The 22,871-nt window shown below is 68.3% G+C and overlaps 3 protein-coding genes across 3 annotated transcripts in view; 1 reads left to right on the forward strand and 2 right to left on the reverse strand.

Moving 5' to 3' along the window:
- On the reverse strand, nt 1-22,455 carry ASIC4 (acid sensing ion channel subunit family member 4). Its single transcript, XM_065560423.1, has one exon. It carries the CDS (start codon nt 21,128-21,130, stop codon nt 20,357-20,359), a length of 774 nt encoding a protein of 257 aa, XP_065416495.1. The 5' UTR covers nt 21,131-22,455; the 3' UTR covers nt 1-20,356.
- LOC135974103 (uncharacterized) overlaps nt 1-22,871 on the reverse strand; it is a 102,804-nt gene that overhangs the window by 11,189 nt on the left and 68,744 nt on the right. The window lies entirely within an intron of this gene.
- The window catches only part of LOC135974102 (uncharacterized), a 13,324-nt gene continuing 6,760 nt past the window's right edge, over nt 16,308-22,871 (forward strand). Inside the window, exon 1 of the mRNA XM_065560421.1 lies at nt 16,308-16,376. The gene's annotated coding sequence lies outside the window, so the exon portion shown is untranslated. The remainder of the gene's footprint in view (nt 16,377-22,871) is intronic.

The following is a 22,871-nucleotide window of genomic DNA, read 5'->3' on the forward strand; positions in this document are numbered from 1 at the left end:
CCAGGTGACACCTCTGCCCGGGAAACTGAACAAAGGCCGGGGGAGGAGCCAGGGGAGAGACGCTGGAGGGAGTTGGAGTGGGCAGGAGCTGGCTGGTGTAATGGAGGGGAGACCAGATGGGGCTCTGACCCCCCAATGGGGCTGTGGTGCCTCTGGAACCCCAAGATGGACCTAACCGAGGGGGTCCTGTTGTCTGTGCCTGCAAGACCTGTCTTGGACTGTATTCCTGTCATCCAAATAAACCTTCTGCTTTACTGGCTGGCTGAGAGTCATGGGGAATCGCAGGAAGCCGGGGTGCAGGGCCTTGTGTCCCCCCACACTCCCTGACAGGCACATGCTCCCACTACGCAGATTCCCCTTGTCTCTCGTTCCTCTGGCCCTGGGAGCCGTGTGCCAGGCACACGCGTCCCTCATGTGTGTTACATGATGGCAACATGCCGGAGCCAGCGGGACGCGCCAGCCCTGCGCTGCTCTGCCCGATCAACTCAGTATCTCAGCACGCGAGCCGGGAACGGGCCTGGGCTCTCCGATGGCTCGGCACTGCCCACCCGCCTGGCGAGGGACAGACTCCCCGGGGCCAAGGTCTCCCTGGACCCAGCACCGGCCCAGAGACCCGCAGCAGAGGCAGGTTCCCTCCCAGCCCGGGGGCTCCGGGCAGGGCAGGCGGGGGTCAATATATATTAACGGGGGGGGGGGGGGGGGGCGGAGGGCCCAGCCAGGCAGGGGAGGGGCAGGACATGTGGCCTGAGGCCTTTTTCTTTAGTAGCTGCAGCAGCCCTAAGAAAGGAGAGTCACATCCTCACATTCCCCCTAGACGACACCGAACAGTGTAATAGGGGCTGGTAGGGAGACTCCCGTCCTAACAGAGCCCCCCACCCCCACTCCACCCCAGAGAGGGAAACGCAGCTTAAGAGGTTTACAGAAAACGATGATGATTGTGTCTGGCAAGGAACCACTGAGCACCAGTGTGATGTGAAATCTCTACTGCGATTGTTCTGCCTTTCCCATCCCCGCTTCTCTGGTGTGTGGCTGGGGGGCCCGGCCGGTTCTTTGAGTGTTTCTGGCTGTTGCATAATTAATTTGGCAAGATTGAAGTCAATGCAGGCAGGGGCTGTGCTGGGTGAATTGTGTCAGGCGGTTCGGATCGGGCCCAGAATTGTTCTGTGAGACTCTAGTGAAGGGCCCGGTGCTGGTACAGCAAAGCGGGACCCATGTTTCACTCTGTAAACTGGGCCCCAAAAGGAAGTTCTTGAGACCCAGCTCCAGGACACAGCCCGAGATCAGAGCTACCAGACCTCAACACCTGCCAATGACACCGCGCAGAACCTGGAGCCCCGGACGCCCTGAGCCTGACGGGCCAGCAGGAAAAGTTCCTCTGCCTTATTGGGAGCGGTGAGCACTGCGTGCGTCTGTTCTCCTGACTGTTAATAACTCGTGGTTATGGATTTCCTTCACTGGGGAAAGCCCCACAAGCCCGCAGAAGGTTACGCCCGGAGCCCTAGGAATGGGGAAGGGTGGAGGTTCCCATGGATGGGTAAAGGTGGGTGCCCAGGAGGGGCAGAGAGCGGCTGCGCTACCCTTCGGGAGGCGACTGAAGGGCCCTGCTCACATGCTGGAAGGCTAATGGAGCACTCTTGGCTAGCTCCCCCACAACGCACAGCCTGTGGAACTCACTGCCACAAGATTTCATTATCCCCAGGGCTCGGCGGGACTCGCAGGGGGGTGAGGTTCCCATGTCCCCGATTGTGTCACAAGCTGGCTCGGCGCGGGGGTGGGCACGGAGCCTGTCACCTCAAGGGCACCGTCTGGCCGTGACGGGATGTCATTCCCATCTGACGTGGCTGGTGAAAGGGGCCAGGCCCCCCTGTGCCAGCCTCGCCTTCCTGGGCCCCGCTGTAGGGAAATGGGGGCAGCTGCAGGCCGGTCTCCGGGGCGGGGGAGACGCGGCACGGCCAGGGCACTGCTGCGAGGCAGTTTGCAGCGTGGCAGGGCCTGGGACGGCCCTGCCTGGCTGGTGCAGGGGCTAGGGTGACCAGACAGCAAGTGTGAAAAATCGGGACGGGGGTGGGGGGTAATAGGAGTCTATGTAAGAAAAAGCCCCAAATATCGGGACTGTCCCCATAAAATCGGGACATCTGGTCACCCTAGCGGGGGCGGCTGTGGGGGCAGAGCGGCACCCGCACACAGGGGGGGCGAGTGACTGTTCCTGGCAGGCAGCGGCTTGGGGAGGGCTCTGGCGCCCGGCCCGGAGGAGCCTGCGCTCGCCCCCAAAGGGTTAACAAGCAATTTCCTCTGCTGACAGCTCTGAGAAGGTCCCTGCCGGGGATGGCGGGAGAAGCAGCGAGATAAAAAGGCAGCACAACTGGCACCGCCTGCTTAATCCCAGCCTTTAATCTGCCGGGGCAGCGCGGGTGCCTTATCTCGCCGTCCTTCTGCTGCATCCATCTCATTACCGCTCCCGGCCCCGCGCAGGCAGCGCCACCGAGCCAGCGCCGGGGGCAGCAGCGCCCGCCAGGGCTGGGGCCGGCTCCCCCGCTCACCTGGCACACGCGGGGCACGGCTCGGCCCTGCCAGCAGGGGGCAACGCACACACACACACACAAACACACATACACACGCAGGGCCCGACCCCGCCAGCAGGGGGCAACGCACACACACACAAACACACATACACACGCACGGCTCGGCCCCGCCAGCAGGGGGCAACGCACACACACACACAAACACACATACACACGCAGGGCCCGACCCCGCCAGCAGGGGGCAACGCACACACACACAAACACACATACACACGCACGGCTCGGCCCCGCCAGCAGGGGGCAACGCACACACACACACACAAACACACATACACACGCGGGGCACGGCTCGGCCCCGCCAGCAGGGGGCAACGCACACACACACAAACACAAACACACAAACACACGCACGGCTTGGCCCCGCCAGCAGGGGGCAACGCACACAAACACACGCACGGCTCGGCCCCGCCAGCAGGGGGCAACGCACACACACACAAACACACGCACGGCTCGGACCCGCCAGCAGGGGGCAACGCACACACACACAAACACACGCAGGGCTCGGCCCCTCCAGCAGGGGGCAACGCACACACACACACAAACACACGCAGGGCTCGGCCCCGCCAGCAGGGGGCAACGCACACACACACAAACACAAACACATACAAACACACGCAGGGCCCGGCCCCTCGAGCAGGGGGCAATGCATGCGCACACACACACACACACACAAACACAAACACACATACACACGCAGGGCTCGGCCCCGCCAGCAGGGGGCAATGCATGCGCACACACACACACACACACACATACACACGCAGGGCTCGGCCCCTCGAGCAGGGGGCAATGCGTGCGCGCACACACACACACACACACACACAAACACACACATACACATACACACGCAGGGCCCGGCCCCTCCAGCAGGGGGCAATGCACACACACACAAACACACATACACACGCAGGGCCCGGCCCCTCCAGCAGGGGGCAATGCACACACACACAAACACAAACACACATACACACGCAGGGCCCGGCCCCTCCAGCAGGGGGCAATGCACACACACACAAACACACATACACATGCAGGGCCTGGCCCCTCCAGCAGGGGGCAATGCGTGCGCGCGCACACACACACACACACACACACACACACACACACATACACACGCAGGGCCCGGCCCCTCCAGCAGGGGGCAATGTGTGCATGCACACACACACACACAAACAAACACACGCAGGGCTCGTCCCCTCGAGCAGGGGGCAATGCGTGCACGCACACATACACACGCACGGCTCGGCCCCGCCAGCAGGGGGCAATGTACACACACACAAACACACATACACACGCAGGGCTCGGCCCCTCCAGCAGGGGGCAATGCGTGCACGCACACACACACACAAACACACAAACACACGAAGGGCCCGGCCCCTCCAGCAGGGGGCAATGCGTGCGCGCACACACACACATACACACACACACAAACACACGCAGGGCCCGGCCCCTCCAGCAGGGGGCAATGCGCGTGCACACACACACACACACACAAACACACGCAGGGCTCAGCTTGGCCCTGCCAGCAGGGGGCAATGTGCACACACACATACACAGGCAGGGCACGGCTCTGCCCCGCCACCAGGGAGCAATGCACATACAAACACACACACAAACACATACAGGGCTCGGCCCCTCCAGCAGGGGGCAATGCACACAAACACACACACACACACACACACACACACACAAACACACGCAGGGCTCGGCCCCTCCAGCAGAGGGCAATGCACACAAACACACACACACACACACACACAAAGGGCCCAGCCCCTCCAGCAGGGGGCAATGTGCACACACACATACACACACACACACAGAGAGATACACACAGACACACAAACACACACACGCAGGGCTCGGCCCCGCCAGCAGGGGGCAATGCGCATGCACACATACACACACCCACACAGAGACACACCCACACACACACACATATGCAGGGCCCGGCCCCTCCAGCAGGGGGCAATGTGCACACACACACAGATACACACAGACACACAAACACACACACGCAGAGCTCGGCCCCGCCAGCAGGGGGCAATGTGCACGCACACATACACACACCCACACAGAGACACACACACATACACATATGCAGGGCCTGGCCCCTCCAGCAGGGGGCAATGTGCGCACGCACAAACACACACACACACGCAGGGCTTGGCCCCTCCAGCAGAGGGCAATGCACACAAACACACACACACACACAAAGGGCCCAGCCCCTCCAGCAGGGGGCAATGGGCACACACACATACACACACACACACACACACACACACACACAGATACACACAGACACACAAACACACACACGCAGGGCTCGGCCCCGCCAGCAGGGGGCAATGCGCACGCACACACACATACACAAACCACACAGAGACACACACACACACACATATGCAGGGCCCGGCCCCTCCAGCAGGGGGCAATGTGCGCGCGCACACACACACGCAGGGCTTGGCCCCTCCAGCAGGGGGCAATGCACACAAACACACACACACACACAAAGGGCCCAGCCCCTCCAGCAGGGGGCAATGTGCACACACACATACACACGCACACACACAGAGATACACACAGACACACACACGCAGGGCTCAGCCCCGCCAGCAGGGGGCAATGCGCACGCACACATACACACACCCACACAGAGACACACACACGCACACAAATGCAGGGCCAGGCCCCTCCAGCAGGGGGCAATGTGCGCACGCACACACACACACACACACACACAGGGCTTGGCCCCTCCAGCTGGTGGCGACACACACACGCCCGTCCCAGTGCCGTGCGGGCCGGGCGACACTGGGGTCCGTGCGCAGACAGCCTGACCCTGGGGCAGGGAGCGGCTGGCGTGGCCGGTCTGCTGTTGGGACAGGGCCCCATTGCAAAGCGGCCCCAGGCGGGCGCCGTTCACTCACCGCGTGGGGCTGCGGCCGCTCTTGGCCTGCATCCCCCCAGCCGGGCCCTGTGTCACGGGGCCTGTGCTGCCCCGGAGCGGTGCTGCACACACCCTCCCCCTCCCCCGGCCCGGCCCCTCATGGAGCTAATCGGTAACGGTCAATGGGGGTGGGCGGGGGCAGAAGGGGGCACAGGGGGGGCGGGCGGGAAGTGCTGCGCTGGCACCAGGAGCAGCCGCGCGTGGCCCTGGCAGCCCCCCTGGGCCGTCGGCAGCGGCTGGTGGCTCCCATCTGCGCTGGGAGAGATTCGCTGACGGCGCGTTGGCAGCTCGGCTCCAGTCACAGCCGGGCGGGTTTATGGGGCGCCCCGCGGGGAGGGGCCTGCGCTGAGAGCGGCTCCACACCGGGACTTGGGGGGTGCAGCCCAGTGTCCTGCGGGGGGCAGGGTGGGGAGCTCAGTCTCAGGGCCCCCTGCCGAGCCCTTTCCCTGCTGGGACACGAGGCAGGGGTTGACCCCACAGCCCCAGAGACGTCAGTGCGGGGCAGCTGGGAGTGGAGCCAGCCCCCGTCTGAGGGCGGGATGGGGGCAGGGATCCCCGGGGGGGCGGGACCCGGGGGGGCAATGTGCTGCCAGCACAGAGGATCAGCCGAGGGACCCCCCGACTAACCACCCGCCCGGAGGAGCCCCTCCCCGGCAGCCCCTGGCAATGCGACGGAGACTCCCGTGGAAGGGCCCCGTGAGACCCACTCGAGCCAGGCACCCCAATGCCGGGGGGGGGTCAGGAACCTGCGACTGACCCCGGTTGGGGGGGGAGGCTCCGCACTGCACTGGGGCTCCCGGACTAGGTGGCCACCTGGGGGCAGGGGGAGGCGGAGACACCAGAGGGGAAGATGTGGACCCCAAACAGCGCAAGGCCCTGCCCTGCCCCCCACGTTTCCAGAGCCTAGGGGTCACCCGAGCATGGGGGGATAGGGGACTGGGGGGCCAGGGGGACAGCATGGGGAGGTAGAGGGCTGGGGGGCAAGGTGGAGGGCAGGGGGCCGGGGGGACAGCGTGGGCCCACGGAGTGGCAGCGGGGTGGCTCTCCCAGCCCAGTGGGAAGGGGCTCGTTAGTAACAGGGCCATTAGCAACCCGCGCCCTGGATCTCCGATTGCCAATGTGCATGTCGCAGGGCTGGGCCGGGGGCTCTCTGCTGGCGAAGGGGTTTGTGCCGAGTGCCGGGCCAGCCAGTCTCTGTGGCAGGTTTCTCCCGGAGCCGGACTCTGGCGGGAGCCGGCGCGTTATCAGGCTAGGGAGTTGATTAAGGCCGTGTCAGGCGATAAGGAACCGATGTCGGGGAGCAGCGCGGCGGGAGGGGACCTGAAAACACCCTGTGAAGAGCATCTTGCGAAGCAGAGGACGCCCCACACCCCAGAGCCCCTTGTGCCGCCGGCCCCGGCCCTGCCATGTCTCCGACGCGCCGTCGCTGCCGCACCTCCCCGCGCTGCCGCCCAGCCCCGGCCCCGGGACCCAACGGGCGGCAATGGGCCCAGACGGGCCTGGCCGGATCAGCCGCTAACCCCCCCACCCCCGCGGCACGGCACTGGGGGGGGTGTCGCTCCGAGAACAATCAGGCTTGCGAGACAAAGGCTCTCGCTCGTAATTAGCGCGTGTCGTTGTGGCCGATCTCTGATTAATAGAGAGGGACCCGAGCGCCGCCACAAACAGCCGCTCACAGGTCTAGCCAGAGATCCGGCATCTCCTTCCCCGCCAGAGTGGGTCTGTGGGCGGGGCAGCGTGGCCGGGGGCAGTGTCTGGGGGGGCAGTAGGGCAGCATGGCCAGAGTGGGTGTGGGGGGGGCAGTGTGGCTGGGGGGGCAGTAGGGCGGGGAGGGGGCGTGGGAGCAGCTGCAGGAACAGAGGCCCCAGGGACCTGTCCCCTCTCCCTTGGGAGCAGTAGCCGCAGGCACTCCAGGGACAGGCGGGCGCCAGAGATCCCATCCCATCCACATCAACCGTGGCCAGAGCCCCCCCAGCGACCCACGAGCCACCTGCGTGTCCAGGCCCTTCCCTGGGGCAGCGACAGACGCCGGAGCCGACCCTGCGGGCACAGCCTGGCACATCTGCCGTGACAGGCTCTGCCAGGCCCCCCCCAGGCCCTCAGCCTGTGACCGTCCTTCCCTCCGTCCTTTCACTCTGTATGCATCCGAAGTGGGCTGTAGTCCACGAAAGCTTATGCTCTAATAAATGTGTTAGTCTCTACGGTGCCACAAGTACTCCTGTTCTTTTTGAGGATACAGACTAACACGGCTGCTACTCTGAAATCTTCCCTCCACAGCGCAGCCAGAGCAGGGAGTGGGGGCGGGGGGGCAGGCAGCAGCGAGCCCCCCCGCCATGCCCACAGACCCCCCCTGCCACTAGCTGCCTCCTGGAGGGGGATTGTGCTCAGTCAGCCCAGGGCCCCCCCACAGCCCCTGACGCAGCCCCTCCCCCGCCCCGCCTGGGGCCCTTGTCCCACAGATCGCCCCACACACACCTTTTAGGGTCTGGGGGCTGCATCGAAGCAGGTGCAGCTTGGCCTTCTCTGCGCCCCCAGCACCCTCACCCCACCTGGCCCATGCCCAGCTGAGGGGCACCCTGGACGTGCGGGGCGAAGGGCTGCCTGGGCTGACAGCAGGGGGCTGCGGGTCAGGACTGAGGGGCACCGGCAGAGCCCAGGGCTGGGTAGCAGGGGTCTGTGGGTCGGGGCTGGGAGATGGTCGGGGTGAATCCCGGGCTGGACCAGTGGGGCCGCCTGGCTGTGGCTTGAACCCCTCACTCGAAGAAGTGTCATGTCCCCACTGCCCTGGCAGGCCGGACGGAGGAGCCGATGGAGTCGGGGGGGGGGGGGGGCTGTCACAGGGATGCTCTGAACCCTGGCGGGGCGGGGGGGGGATCCGTGCCAGGTCGCTGGCCGGTGCCCGCCGGGGAGACACTCGCTAGAGACGCCTGGGCAGTGGAGCGCGGCCCTGTCACCGCGCTGACAGCAGCGCTGGCTCCGTGACACCGCTCCTGCCGGGGGGGGAGGGAACAGCTACCGGAGCAGGAACTGGAAACCGCCCCCTCTCGGCAGGGCTCCTGGCCCCTGTTCCAGGGCACGGCCCGGGGGGGCTGCTGCTGTCAGCGCTCAGGGCATCCTCCCCCTTCTGCTGCAGCCGGGTGCGCCTGGTCCAGACTGGCTGCTCCCCCGCTGCCCTCGCAGGCCCCCCCATCTCCCCGCTGCCCCCCATCTCCCTGCTCCCCCATCTACTCACAGCCCTCGCTGCCCCCCATCTCCCTGCTCCCCATCTACTCACAGCCCCCGCTGCCCCCCATCTCCCCACTCCCCCATCTTGCCCCGCTGCCCCTGCAGACCCCCCCATCTTGCCCCGCTGCCCCCCATCTCCCTGCTCCCCCGCTGCCCCCCATCTCCCTGCTCCCCATCTACTCACAGCCCCCGCTGCCCCCCATCTCCCCGCTCCCCCATCTCCCCACTGCCCCCGCAGACCCCCCCATCTCCCCGCTGCCCCTGGATCATCCTCAACCCACCTGCATACACAGCTCAGCGACGGACACACTCCCCTGCGAGTGGTGTGGGGCAGCGAGGCCCAGGCAGTCGAGCGTTATCCCCAAGCAGTGAGATGCAGCGACCCCGCCCCGCCCCACCCCACAGTCCGACCCAGCCCGTTCGCACTGGGCTCTCCAGACGTGGGGCACGGGGAGGGAGGGAGGCGTGTGGCAGTCGGCCAGGAGCTCGCCCCACAGAGACAGACACCAAAGGGACTGGCCCAGGGCTAAGCTGGATCCAGGTCCCCCCAGCTCCCTGTGACGAGCCCGCCCCAGCTCTGAGCGCCCCAAGGCGGGTGGGCGCGGTGGCTCCAGGCCGTCTCTGGGCAGTGCCGGGAGGCAGAGGCCAGCTCTGTGCCCAGGAGCCGGTCAGACTGGCCACCTGCCCGTCGCCGCGCCCGTGGGGAACACGGGGCCCCAGGCCGCCCCAGCCCTGGACAAGAGCACACAGGTCACAGCTCAGCCTGCCTGGTCCTGCGCTCACCAGCCACACGCCACACCTGCGAGCTGCCCAGGCAGCACCAGCAGGTCCCAGCCGTGCCCACGGCGCAGCCCCCTGGCAGCCTGGCACAGCCCTGGTTGCGCAGAGCCGGCCGCCAGTCACGCCAGCGAGCAGGACAGCGCGTGTGCCCACCCCGAGCCGCGCTCCCGCCGTCGGTGAGACGACACCTGCGGCCTCTGGCTGGAGCTCCCCGTCCCTGACATTTCACACACGAGCCCTGTCGGGGCCAGATGCCCCCTGCCCCCCCCAGCACCATCCCCGGGGCTGCCCCCCCCCCAGCTCCCCGTTCAGGCTGTTGTCCCTGGCTGCGGCTGATTACTGCTCCCCAGATGAGACGCACCGAGTTCAATCAGCTGCCCTCAGCGAGTGGCGCCAGGAATTAAAGTGCTAATGAGCCGTGCGCTGGAGGGCCGGGGAGGGCCGGGGAGGCTGGTGATTAATCAGGGGCCTGGCTCTGACAGGCCTCACGCCGGGTGCGTCCCTCCCCAAGTCCCAGGCAGTCCCCGGGGTGCGCTGGGGATCTGTCTCGCCGCCCAGGGGAGCAGCCTCTGTGACAGATGGGCCCAGACACTGTGATAAAGTGGGGGATTTTCTTGGTTTTCCAATGGTTTGCATGCGGGGGGGTGGGTGGGACTCAGTTTCCCTGGGTGTTACTGGTTTAACGAGGGGAGGGGAGAGGCAGTTTGTTGGTACAGAGGGGGTGGGACTCAGTTTCCCTGGGTGTTACTGGTTTAACGAGGTGAGGGGAGAGGGAGTTTGTTGGTACAGAGGGGGTGGGACTCAGTGCCCCTGGGTGTTACTGGTTTAACGAGGGGAGGGGAGAGGGAGTTTGTGGTTACACAGGACCGGAGAGGGACTTTGGGACCCCAGCCGATGGCCTGGAGAACGGACACCCCAGCGACTGGTGACCTGGCGACCCGGAGACCCAGCTCAGAGTCGCTGCTGGTTCTGGCCAGTGGGGGGACAATGGGCTGCGGAGAGAGGACCCCGGTGACCTGACCAGCCAGTTCCAGCCAGAGAGGCCAGAGGACAGAAGAGAGGAGAGGAGGCCCGGTTTATGACCCTGTTTACCTGGAGAGAAGACAATGGACAGAGGCGGGGCCTGGGGCCGGGGATCTCAGAGGCCCAGCTGGGAGCAGGGGGGCTCGGGGCTGGAGAGGGGGAGCAGGCAGAGCCCACCTGGATGCAGGGAGACTGGGATGTGCTGGGCTGAGGGAGGCCAGGCCTGAGGCCCTGAGAGTTTCCTGTGCTGGGTTCAACGCTCAATAAACCTCCTGTGTTACGCTGGCTGAGAGTTGCTTTGGGCTAGAGAACAGGGAGGGGCGAGGGGGGTCCAGAGCGAGGGGACTCCCTGAGGGGGCCCACGGCAGAGACAGACGTGCTAAGGCTCAGAGAGGTGCGGCTCCAGGAGGTGGAGGGACCTAACCCTGGGAGAGAGTGGACCCCGAGAAGGGCTGTCGCGTTGAAGGGGGTCCCCGCAGGGGCTGTACGGGGCCGAGAGTGGGCACGACCTGTGAGTCCGTGACAGACACCAATAATCCAATGTTCAGGTTTCTCCCCGTCCCCCCGACAGCCCTGCGACAGGAACCCAGCGAGCGATTTGCCAGGTGGAAGCAGGTCAACGTCCCCAGCTGAGCTCCGGCCGGTTCCAGAGGTGACAGACGCTGCTGGGATACGCCAGCTAACCCAGGCCGAGCCGCTGGGCGTCCCTGGCTTATGCTCAGGGATCCCGGCCTCTCAGCTCAGACGCAGAAGGCTGCAGGCCCCGGGCCGAACAGGAAGGCGCCAGCTCTTAGCCAGGCCCCGGTCAGCACGTGGCTGGCCGGAGCGGGTGCCCGGCGCACACCGATCTGTCAGGCACCTGCAGGCCGGCCCAGGGACACGCCGGGCCCCGGGAGATCCGGAGGTGACAGGATAACGGATGACGATGCTTCGTTCGAACGAGCAGGTACAAGACACGAGGCTGGTAACTAGCACCGGGAACGTGACATACAACTTGTTTTTGTCAGTGTCTAAATGGAGAAGTTGTGGGGGGCGTCTGGGCCGGGGCCAGCGTCCTGGTGCCGACTGAGCCGGCCCCTTGGCACGGGCACTTGTGTGTTTGTGTCCACGGGACCGGGCGCCAGGCCAGGGCTTTGCCGACCGTGACCTGGCCAAGTGCCTTCACCCCCCCTCCCGCTGCTAGTGCGGCCGCCTCTGGAGCATCCAGACCAGCCGCACCCGCAGCAACACCCGCCGCAACACCCACACCAACACCTGCCGCAACAGCAACACCCGCCGCAACACCCACACCAACACCCGCCGCAACAGCAACACCCGCCGCAACACCCACACCAACACCCGCCGCAACAGCAACACCCGCCGCAACATCCACAGCAACACCCGCCGCAAGAGCCGCCGCAACACCAACACCCGCAGCAAGACCAACACCCGCAGCAACACCCGCAGCAACACCCACAGCAACACCAACACCCGCCACAACAGCAACACCCGCCACAACATCCACAGCAACACCCGCCGCAACAGCCGCTGCAACACCAACACCCGCAGCAACACCCGCCGCAACACCCGCCGCAACACCAACACCCGCCGCAACATCCACAGCAACAGCTGCCGCAACACCAACACCCGCCGCAACACCAACACCCGCAGCAACACCAACACCTGCAGCAACACCCGCAGCACGAGCACCACGTCCGGCTGGGGACTCGAGTCCCTCCCCAGAGCTCGCGCTGCTGGGCCCAGCCCTGCACCTGCTCCCGCCACAGTCCCCCGAGGATCAAAAGAAACGCGTCACAGAACCTGTGCGGGAAACCCGGGCCTGCAGCGGGGCGGGCCCCCCCACGAGGGAGTGATGGGGGACGCGGCTGGGTCACGTGCTCACCGGGAGACGTGCCAGGCACCCGTCCTGCCGCCCCCAGTGGCCTCTGCTCTCAACACCCCGGTGCCCAAGAGCTGGGCGAGCGGCCCGCGGGCATGCTGCTGCCAGCACAAACCGACCCCCAGGATGCAGCAAACGAGCAATTGCCACGTAACACGCAGGCGTGCAGCGGGCGCGACCGCGCAGCCAGGGAGACTGGCGCAGCCCTGCCAATGCCCCTCAATCCCCACCCGCAGCCTCCGGCTGTCCCAGCCCTGAACACCCCCCTCTGCTCATGCCCCTTACCCTCCACCCACCCCCAGCCCAATCTGGCTCCTCCAGCCTGCTCCAAGGCCGTTCCCGCGCTGCCTGCGCCCGGCGGCGCTCCCCGCGGGCGACTCGTCAGTGGGGAAGGGGGAAATCCGGCTTCAAACAATTATTGTTTTTTCCACCTGACTGGCTGCAAACTTGTTAATTTTTTTGTAATGGGTGAGAAGTGTAGACGGCAGCTGCCCGGGAAATGAGTGGCTGAGCGAAGCGCGGGGCCTTGGCTGGCTTTCAGCTCTCCCGCGGCTCCCTCGCGCACGCTGCCGTCTATAAATAACGCCCCGTCTCCGCAATGGCAGAACGGCAGCGCTGGGTGCGGGCGTGGGACATAAAACCGTCCCTCTTTATGGCTCCAAACCATTCTCGTCATTTAGTGCAGCTCCGTAAACCTTCTGTTCTCCACACGCTCCCGTGGTGCGAACAGCTCCTGATGGTGCGTGCCCAGGGACCCTGGCACCGAGCAACGGCTTCCCTGCCCCCCCGCACTCCCTCCGAGCAGCACGGCCCGGCTGCGCCCGGCACCCCCAGTGCCAGGATGCTCCGGCCCGCAGCGCCCCTGCTCCCACCCCTCCCCAGTGCAGCACCCGGGATCCTGGCACCGAGCCCTGTCGCAACCCCCCTGCGGTACCACGGGAGCCAGGACCATCAGACACCGAGATATGCCCCCCCGACCCCCGCGTGTCACCCCTGGCTCCGCGAGGCCGTGGCGGGGGCAGGGGGCGGGGTGGGGCATGGGGCGGGGGCAGGGAGCGGGGCAGGGATGGGGGCGAAGCGGGGGGTGAGGCAGTGGCAGGGGTGGGGGGACAGGGGACGGGGGCGAGGTGGGGCTAGGGGATGAGGCCGTGGCGGGGGCAGGGGGTGAGGCGGAGCAGGGCGGGGGCGAGGTGGGACCAGGGGGGCGACGCCACGGTGGGGGCAGGGGGCGAGGTGGGGCAGGGGGTGAGGTGGGGCCAGGGGATTGAAGCCATGGCGGGGGCAGGGGGCGATGGTGGGGGCAGGACGGGTGGCGAGGTGGGGCCAGGGAGCGACGCCATGGTGGAGGCAGGGGGCGAGGTGGGGCCAGGGGATGAAGCCGTGGCGGGGGCAGGGGGCGAGGTGGGGGCAGGACGGGTGGCGAGGTGGGGGCCAGGGGGCGATGCCATGGTGGAGGCAGGGGGCGAGGTGGGGCAGGGGGCGAGGTGTGGCGGGGCAGGGCGGGAGCAGGGGGCAAGGTGGAGCAGGAGCCAGGGGGCCAGGCCATGGCGGGGGCAGGGGGCGAGGCGGAGCAGGGCGGGGGCAAGGTGGGGTGAGGGGGTGACGCCATGGTGGGGGCAGGGGGCGAGGTGGGGGCAGGACAGGTGGCGAGGTGTGGCGGGGCAGGGTGGGAGCAGGGGGCAAGGTGGGGCAGGGGCCAGGGGGCCAGGCCATGGCGGGGGCAGGGGGCGAGGCGGAGCAGGGCGAGGGCAAGGTGGGGCGAGGAGCCCCCTCCCTATCTGCCAGCCCCACAGTGGGGCGGGGCATCCCTTGGCGTCAGCCAATGGTTTTGTCCATCCTGTAAGGTGCGAGGGGGTCCGGCCCGGGGGGCAGGAACATGGGGCAAAATGGGGAGGCCGGGCCCGGGGGTGCCCTTCGCCCCAGTGTGGCAGCGGGCGGAGCTAACCAAACAGGCCCCGCCCCCACGGCGATGGGGCGGGCGAGAGGCACCGGCCGCCCCCCAGCAGCTGCCCCTGCCCAGGCCCCGGCGGCCCCCCAGGCCGGCTCACTAAGAGCCTGACATGAAATTACCCAGATAAGCGCCGAAGAGCTTTTACAGTCAATTCATTACATGTAATTAGCACAGGAGTGTTCTGCTCCCGTGATCGGATCTCGTCACTGCCAGCAGCTCCGCCAGCCCCGCCGCTCCCCTGCCCCCCGGCATGGCCCTGGGGTCCCCCAAACACAGCCCTGCCGGCGCCCCCACAGCCAGCCCTGTCCCCCCCCCGCTCCTGCCGGCGCCCCCCACTCCCGACCCACAGCCCGCACAGCCAGCCCTGTCCCCCCCTGCTCTGCCGGCGCCCCCCACTCCCGACCCACAGCCCCCACAGCCAGCCCTGTCCCCCCCCCCGCTCTGCCGGTGCCCCCCACTCCCGACCCGCAGCCCCCACAGCCAGCCCTGGGCTCCCCCCAAACAAAGCTCTGCTGGTGCACCCCACTCCCGACCCGCAGCCCCCACAGCCAGCCCTGTCCCCCCACTCTGCCAGTGCCCCTCACTCCTGACCCGCAGCCCCTGCCATCCCAGCTTTCTGTAGCTAGTCGCTGCTCCTGTCCCAGCCCCGCTGCTGTGGGGCTCGCATTGCCGGCACTGTGTGCTCACTGCCTGGGCAGCCCTGCTGGGCGGTAGGGGGGCTCGTATCCGGGAGGGAAGCAGGGGCAGCGCGTGTGGCGCTGGCTGCACTGGGCGGCAGGGGGCTGAGGGGTAGGGGGGGCCGGGATCCGGGCTGTGCCCAGCAGAACCAGACGGGGTCAGAACCACGCCCAGCGCCTATGGCGAGGTCTCTCCCAGGAAGGATCCTTCAGTTCTCCAGCCTCCCCGCCGCTCCCGTCCTGGACAATCAGACCCCGTCCGAGCCCCAGGGCTGCCCTCCTCTGCCAGCACCTGCACCCGCGGGTCCTGCCCTGTTCAGCCCAGCGCCCCGCGCCCTGCGTGGCCAGCCAGGGGTTACGGGCACCTGGCCCCCCTCACAAGGGCTGCCAACGGCTGCATGCAGGTCTCTGTCCCAGGGAGCTCTGTGTGGGGCGGGGGATAGGAACGGGCCTGTTGGGGACTGGGGGCAAGTGGGGGGACTGGGCTGGAGGCAGGGGGGGTCTGGGAGAAGGAGCTGGGTTGGGGTCTGGGGGCCAAGTGGGGGGGCTGGGCTGGAGGCAGGTGGGGGGGCAGGCTGGGGTAAGGGCTGGGGCTGGAGGCGGGGGGAGGGCTGTCCCAAAGGGGAAGTGCCCGTCCCGCTGGGTCCTGCTGCTCCAGGATCTCGCCCCGGCTCTGCCCCGCAGGCTTCCGGCTGGTGCCGGGCACTGGGGGCAGCTGGGCCTGTCCCTCACCCCTGGGCCGGGCTGGCCTGTGTGGACGGCTGTGCCTGGGGAGTAACGACCAGCTGGTGGGCGCCGGGCACCCTCGGGGGGCAGTGCAGGGGGAGTCGGGGACCCTTGGGCTACCCCCTCCCCTGCTGCAGCCCAGGCCCGAGGGCAGTCAGAGACCTGGCCCGGACCCCCCAGAGTGGGCGCTTGGTCTGGGCCCCTTGGAGCTGCTGCCGCTGGAGCCCCCGAGAGGCTAACCGGGCAGCTCTGCCAGCCCAGCGACGGGCTTCGGGCTCCCCCAGGCTGGGCCAGGCCCCTCTGCCCCGCAGGGCCCAGGGCCGAGCGCAGGAGAAGCCCGCAGGGGTTGGCTGGGGGGGCCCCCAGGCTGGCCCAGGCCCTGTGGCCGGGGCCGGCTCTCTGCAGCCCACGCTCGCCGCACCGGTCACTGAGGCCCTCAGCCCCCGAGAGCTGCGGCCGTCGTGTGCAGCGAGCGGCTTGTCCCTGCGCTGGCCATCGGCCCCTGCGCGGGGGGAGCAGCCCAGCCACTTACCCAGAGTAAAAATAGCCGGGCACGGAGACATTTGTGGCAGGCGGCTCCGGCGGAAAGGTCAGTGAGAGGCCTGTGGTGGGGGGAGCCGCTGATTAGCCGGGGGAGTTAAACGGCGCCTTTGTCAGAGCCAGGAACGAACACGCAGGAAATACGGGGAGGGGGGAGGCCCCAGCCCACGGCCGAACCGGGCCCCTCCCTGCCCAGTGTCTAGGTGCGGCCTGGGCGCCAGCAAGCAGCGGGGGGTCTCCAGGCTGGTCAGAGCGTCAGCCCCGGGGATGGCAGCCGCCGAGCAGGGGGTTTCCCGCCTGACACACGGAGGGCGAGCTCGGGGCTCTGCCGGCTGACTGCTGCTGCCGGCAGGTGGCACCTTCGCTCTCAGATCCGGCCGTCCCACCACACCAGGGCGCTGCCCCCGCCTGCCCCTCGGCAGCACCCACAGGACAGGCGCAGGGTCACACTGACCCCACGTTCCCGCAGCACGTTCCGGACGTCCCCAGGGACCCCGAGTCCTGCCAGCTCCCCACAGCCTCCCCACTGCCCAGAGGGGGAGGGATTCACCCAGCGTCACACAGGGACGAACTTCGATCGCCCAGATTAGTGCCTGATGCCTCCGTCCAACAGCGTCCCCGTACAGCACTGCCGGTGCCCCTCACTCCCAACCCGCAGCCCCCCAGCTCTGCCGGTGCCCCTCACTCCCCACCCACAGCCCCCCAGCTCTGCCGGTGCTCCTCACTCCCGACCCGTAGCCCCTGCTAGCCCCCAGCTCTGCCAGTGCCCCTCACTCCTGACCCGCAGCCCCCCAGCTCTGCCAGTGCCCCTTACTCCCGACCCGCAGCCCCACAGCTCTGCCGGTGTCCCTCACTCCCCACCCACAGCCCCCCAGCTCTGCCGGTGCTCCTCACTCCTGACCCATAGCCCCTGCTAGTCCCCAGCTCTGCTGGCTCCCCTCACTCCTGACCCGCAGCCCCCCAGCTCTGCCGGTGCCCCTCACTCCCAACCCGCAGCCCCCAAGCTCTGCCGGTGCCCCTCACTCCCAACCCGCAGCCCCCCAGCTCTGCCGGTGCCCCTCACTCCCCACCCACAGCCCCCCAGCTCTGCTGGTGCTCCTCACTCCTGACCCGTAGCCCCTGCTAGCCCCCAGCTCTGCCGGTGCCCCTCACTCCCCACCCACAGCCCCACAGCTCTGCCAGTGCCCCTCACTCCTGACCCGCAGCCCCCCAGCTCTGCCAGTGCCCCTCACTCCCGACCCGCAGCCCCCCAGCTCTGCCGGTGGCCCTCACTCCCGACCCGCAGCCCCTGCTGTCCCCTGCATTTCCATAGGCCTGGCCCTGGTGCCTGGCTCTGTCTGCTCCTTTTCTTCTCTAGCTGCCTGATCCTGGAGGCTTTGCCCCACACCCCAGCCGGCTAGAGCAGCGCAGACCCGCCGGGCCCCGGGAACTCCCCCGGCCCCGACCCGGCGGCTCCAGGCTGAGCCCAGCGCCCGGGAGCCCAGCCCCGCGAAGGCCCCTGCCCGGAGGCCGGTCTGTGCCAGGCTCGGCGGATCCTGCCAGCTGCGGCGGAAGCTCTGCCAGCTCCCCGGGGCCGGGTTCGCAGGGCCGAGCCGAGACAAAAGGCTTTTGACAGGGATTTCGCTTTTCAGAACAGCCGCCAGCCTGAGCGCGCGAGGCAGCGAGCGATCGCCCGGCAGGCGCACGGGGTGACCGCAGCCAGGCTGGGGGCTCCTCCATCCGCCCCCACCTGCTCTGCCCCCCCGGCCCTGCCCAGGCTGTTCCTGCAGGCTCCAGGCGCTGGGGGGGCCATGAACGGTGCCAGCCCCCGGGGAGGGGCCCTGCCCCCCACCCGTCGGGCTGCGGCGCAGTGGGGGTGGGGAGCTGCCAAGGACAGGGAGAGATCGACAGCCCCCCCGCACGCCTGCCCAGTGCCCGCTCGCCCACGCGGCAGCCTGGCTACCAGCCCCTGCCAGCATCAGGGAACGACCCCTCCCCCACCGTGTCCCCACCCTCGCAGCCTGCCGCAGGGCCTGGCCCAGTGTGCCCCGACTCGGTGCCCCGGAGCCGCCCGCCTGTGCGGGGCGTTTGGGGGGGCAGCGCTCAGGACACGCTATGGTCACTGCGCTGGGCTCGGGCAGGACTGGGCCACACCCCAGGATCAGGCCGGGGCAGCCCAGCAGCCCCCGTCCCAGCCGCTGCCAAGGACTAGAACAGGAAACCGCCCGCTGGAGCGTGACGGCGACTCCCAGCACCACGGGCTCCCTGCTCCTCCACCCCAGGCCCCACCGGAGACACGGGCCCCCCCGCTGCCCACGCCAAGGCTGGGAAGAGCCGCTGGGCAGGGCGGGGGGCAGCGCAGGCGGGGGTGGGTGCCCGGGCCCCTGCATCTCTCCCACGCCGGAGCGCAGGGGGACCCGCAGTCCAGCTGCAGGGAACCAGGCTGCGGCTCTGCCCGCCCCAGCCAGCGGGAGATTTACAGCCCGGCCCGGCTTTACGACTCGGAAGCTGCTTACGCCGGGATTTTCCCCCCGTGCCGGCCCATAAAGAACCAGGCTGGTGACGGGCCAGAGGCTGATTTCCAACTCGCTGCCTGCAGTAAAGGGCCCAGCGCCCGGGCACAGCGAGGGGCAGCCCTGCCCCCCAGGAGAGCACACAGGGCCAGGCCCCAGGCAGAGAGCCAGCCCCACTGCTGCCCCACAGCTCCTGGCCAGAGCACTGCTCCAACCCACCTCCGCTGGGACGCACTCACACCAGCTCTCGCGGCTGAGTGGGGTGAGAACCCAGGAGTCCTGTGCCCACCCCAGCACAAGCTGGGGGAGAGGAGCAGTGCCTGGCTCTTCCCCCCCATACGTCCCTCCCCCCAGCACCAGCCCCACACCTCCAGTGGGCCCCCAAAACCCACCCCCCGGCACTACCCGTCCCTCCCCATGGCACCCTGCTTAGAAACGGCCCCACACAGCAACCCGCCACCCCACACCGCCAGCAGCGGGGCCCACGGCTTGGCCCCAGGGAGCCTGGGCTCTGCCTCGAAGGGCTCAGTGGGACCCGGCGCTTAGCCAAGCCCTCCAGCGACAGGCAGCCCCACAGCCAACCCCTCCCCTCTGTGCTGGCCTCACTTCCAGCCCCCCATCCTGGCACAGCCCCGGCCTTCAATCCCCCTCCGCAGACTCAGCCCAGGGACCCTGGCGGGGGCAGTGAGGAGACAGGGGTCTGAGCCCCGCACCCGCTCCAGGAGCCAAGGCACAGAGAGGGGATCAGAGCGCCGGGCTCCCGGCTCCCAGCTCTGTGCTCATGCCTCTGCCCAACAGCCACACAGGCCACGACCCCCTCTGCCCCCCGCAACACCCACCAGGGAGAGGGGCAGCATCCTGCCCTCCCCAGAGCCCCCCTCTCCTCCCCCCCCTCACTGCACAGAGATGGCATCTCCCCTGGCCAGCTCTGGCCTCATGGTGCTGGGTGAGCCCCGCTGCCCTGCGCCCTGGTGCCTGCAGCCTCCCCTCCCCGAGCCGGGCGCGGGCTGCAGCTGGCAGCGCTGCTCCGGGAGTGAGGATCAGGCCGCGTGGCAGCCGCAGGAGGGAAGCGGCTCATTTCCAGAGTCATTACGGGCGGCAAAGGTCCCATCAGGTATTCCGCCCGCTCAGCACATTCATTTCCCAAAGCACAGCGCGGATTTGGGTCTTCCGGCGCCTGCGCTAGCCCCGGCTGGGGCCGCGCTGCCTGGACCAGCACCTGGGGAGCGGCCTGGGCCCTCGGGCCCCGCGTGGAAGGGGCCAGCCCAGGGCCGGGCAGGCTGCCGGGGCAGACGGAGGCACGTTGGGAGCAGCAGCTGCTCGGGTACTCCAAGCACACGTGTGACCCTGGCACCCCGTGGGGTGTCTCTCCTCACGAACCCCCTGCCAGCCCCAGTGCTGGGGGCTGCCCCCGTGCTGCCTGGCGACCCCAGTGCCACCCAGCCCGGCCGGCCAGAGAGCAGCCAGGCACTGAGCAGGGTCCCACAGACCAGAGCAAGGCAACGAACTGCAACTTCCCAAAGCATCCAGCCACCCCTCAGCTCCCCCTGGCACCAGCTCTGCAAGCCCCTCCATCCGGGGGGCCCAGAGCCCCCCCCCAGCACAGCCTGGCCCCTGGACAGAGCTCTGGGAAGGGCTCTCCTCGGGGAACCCGGAGGGAAACTCGAGCAGACGACGCTGGAGCAGCAGGTGCCAGCGCCCGGGGCCAGGCGCCTCCAGCCAGGCGGGGACTCACCACGGTGAAGTTCTGGGAGGAGCACTTCTCGCCGCTGAAGTTGCAGCTCTGGAGCATGTCGTCGAGCTGGTGGCCGGTGCGGTTGAGGATGTCGGCCATGTCCGGGTCGGGGTAGAGCAGGTCGGCCGCCCTGTGCCCCTCGCGGTCCTTGGGGGGCAGCCCGGTCATGTTGGCCAGGTGGAAGATGTCGGCGTCGGAGAGCGCGGAGTGGCGGAAGCGGTTGATGTTGCAGATGGTGACGGCCGGGAAGAGCATCTCGCGGGCGGCCTCCTCGTCCAGCGCCGTGAGGTGCGGGCGCTCCAGGTAGAGCAGCGCCGAGCGGGCCGCCTGCGAGAAGAAGAAGGCCAGCGAGAGCAGGAAGGCGAACGCCCACAGGGTCTGCCGGACGCCCAGGCGCCCTGACCCACAGATGTGGCCAAGGCCATGCAGGGTGCTGGTGCCAGCGAAGGTGGCCAGGTCGCGGGTGCGCGGGCGGCTGGGCTCCTCGATCAGACTCTCCTTGTCCCCTTCCTCTTCCTCCTTCTGCTTCTCATCCTCCTCGGCAAATTTAATTTTGCACACGATCTCAATCGGCATCTGCCCAGAGCGGCCGGCGCGCCCACCGTGCCCAGCCAGCGAGCTCGCCCCCGGTGCGGGGACCCGGCCAGACCCGGGGACGGGCACGGCAGAGCCTCCTCTGGGGCAGGACACCTCACCCGCCAAGGCAAGCACAGCCCTTCTCCGGCGCTCCTAGCCGCTGCTGCTTCCCACTTGTCTCACTAGTCGATCGTCTCCTTGTGCCTTCGCTTATCAGCACAAATACAGCTGTCAAATAACCCTGCCTCTGCCTCCGCTGAACGCTGCTAAGACCCGGCAGACACAGGCAGCATGTGCTAATACAATCCAGGGAATACTTAATCATTCAAGACATGTCACCGTTATTTCCCCGTGCAGCCCGGCGCGAGCGGAGGCAGCGGGCAGCGACCGGAGCCCCCGGGCAGGGGCACCGCGCCGAACCGAGCCCCGCCGGGCTCCAAAGTGCTGCTCCAGCCACTTGTTAGAATAGCTCGGCCACGGCAAAGTGATGCCAAGGAGAGCAGAGAGCACTGCCGGCCTCAGCTGCCGCTGCCGCTCGCTGGCAGCTCCGCTCGCCGGGGCCTGGCAGCCCCTGCCCACGAGTTCCTGCCCCAGGAGAGGAGCAGCCCCGGGCGGGAGCGGGGACGGGGAGCCGGAGACGCCGGCCAGCAGAGCAGCCCCTCCTAATCCCCCGGCTGTAGATCCTCCTGGACGTTAACCGCCTCCCTGCCGCGCGGCTCCTGCTCCCAAAGTTGGGAGGTGCAAATCCGCTGGCTCCTCGCGGCCGTGCCGCCCGTGCCCTCGCCGCGGGCCACCTGCCTCCTCCCTTGCCGGCTGCGCGATCAGGGGCGAGGAGGGAGGAAGCCGGCAGGAGGAGCTGCCCGATCGATGGCGCTCCCCGCGGAACAAGCAGCGGGAAAAGTGAAAAGGGTTATTGATCCGTGCGAAGCAGCAGCTGTCAGGGATTAGGGCTCCCTCCCCTTCCCGGGAATTAATGCCGCGCGGAGCGGAGCCCGAGCCGGCTGCAGCTCTGCATGCGCCAGCGGTTCCCTCGGCTCCGGGCTGGCCAGGCTCCTGGAATCGCTGCTGCCAAGTTCCTGCGCCCCCCCAACGCCCGAAAGGGGGGCCAGGAAACCTCGGGCAAACGCCGCCCCCCTGGAGAGAGGCCCCGGAACAACGCACCACCCGGCTCGCCCAGCGTGCCCAGGGGCTCACCAAGCCCTGGAGCCATGGGGCAGGAGCTGCCCCACCGGGCAGCTGCAGTCTTCGGCCCAGTCCCAGGGGCGCGGCAGGGCCCAGCACCCGCCGATGGCCCCAGCTCGGTTCAAGGCCGGGGATGTCCAAGCAGAGGCAGGGAGCGGAACAGGGGCCCCCCATCCCCCCACCTTGCCTGCCACGCGGGTCAGGCCCTGCCACCCAGGACCTGCAGCAGCACCAGCTGTGCCCCCCCCACTCAGCCCCGGGAACACCCCCCCCCTCGCTAGGGCACCCCCCCAGCAGCCGCCCCCGCTTCCCCTGGGCACCGCGCAGCGGGTCAGAGCCACTCTCACGCCGCGGCCGATGCCAAGAGCAAAGCTCCAACCCGGCTGGCGCTGGCGCCCGGACCCTGCCTCTGCGCAGGCCAATGCAGCAGGGCCGGCAGCCTCCAGCGGGGCGCACGCCCCGCGCCCGCCACCCCGTGCCGGGGCACCCCACACATGCTGCCGGGAGCCGGCACGGCCCAGCATGCCAGGCCTGCGCAGGACGTACAGAGCACGGCGCT

This window comes from Chrysemys picta, chromosome 11 (assembly GCF_011386835.1).
Source record: "Chrysemys picta bellii isolate R12L10 chromosome 11, ASM1138683v2, whole genome shotgun sequence".
Classification (NCBI taxonomy): Eukaryota; Metazoa; Chordata; order Testudines; family Emydidae; genus Chrysemys; species Chrysemys picta.

Coding starts and splice junctions, on each gene's coding strand:
- ASIC4 (XM_065560423.1), bottom strand. CDS start 21,130: ATGCCGATTGAGATCGTGTGCAAAATTAAATTTGCCGAGGAGGATGAG.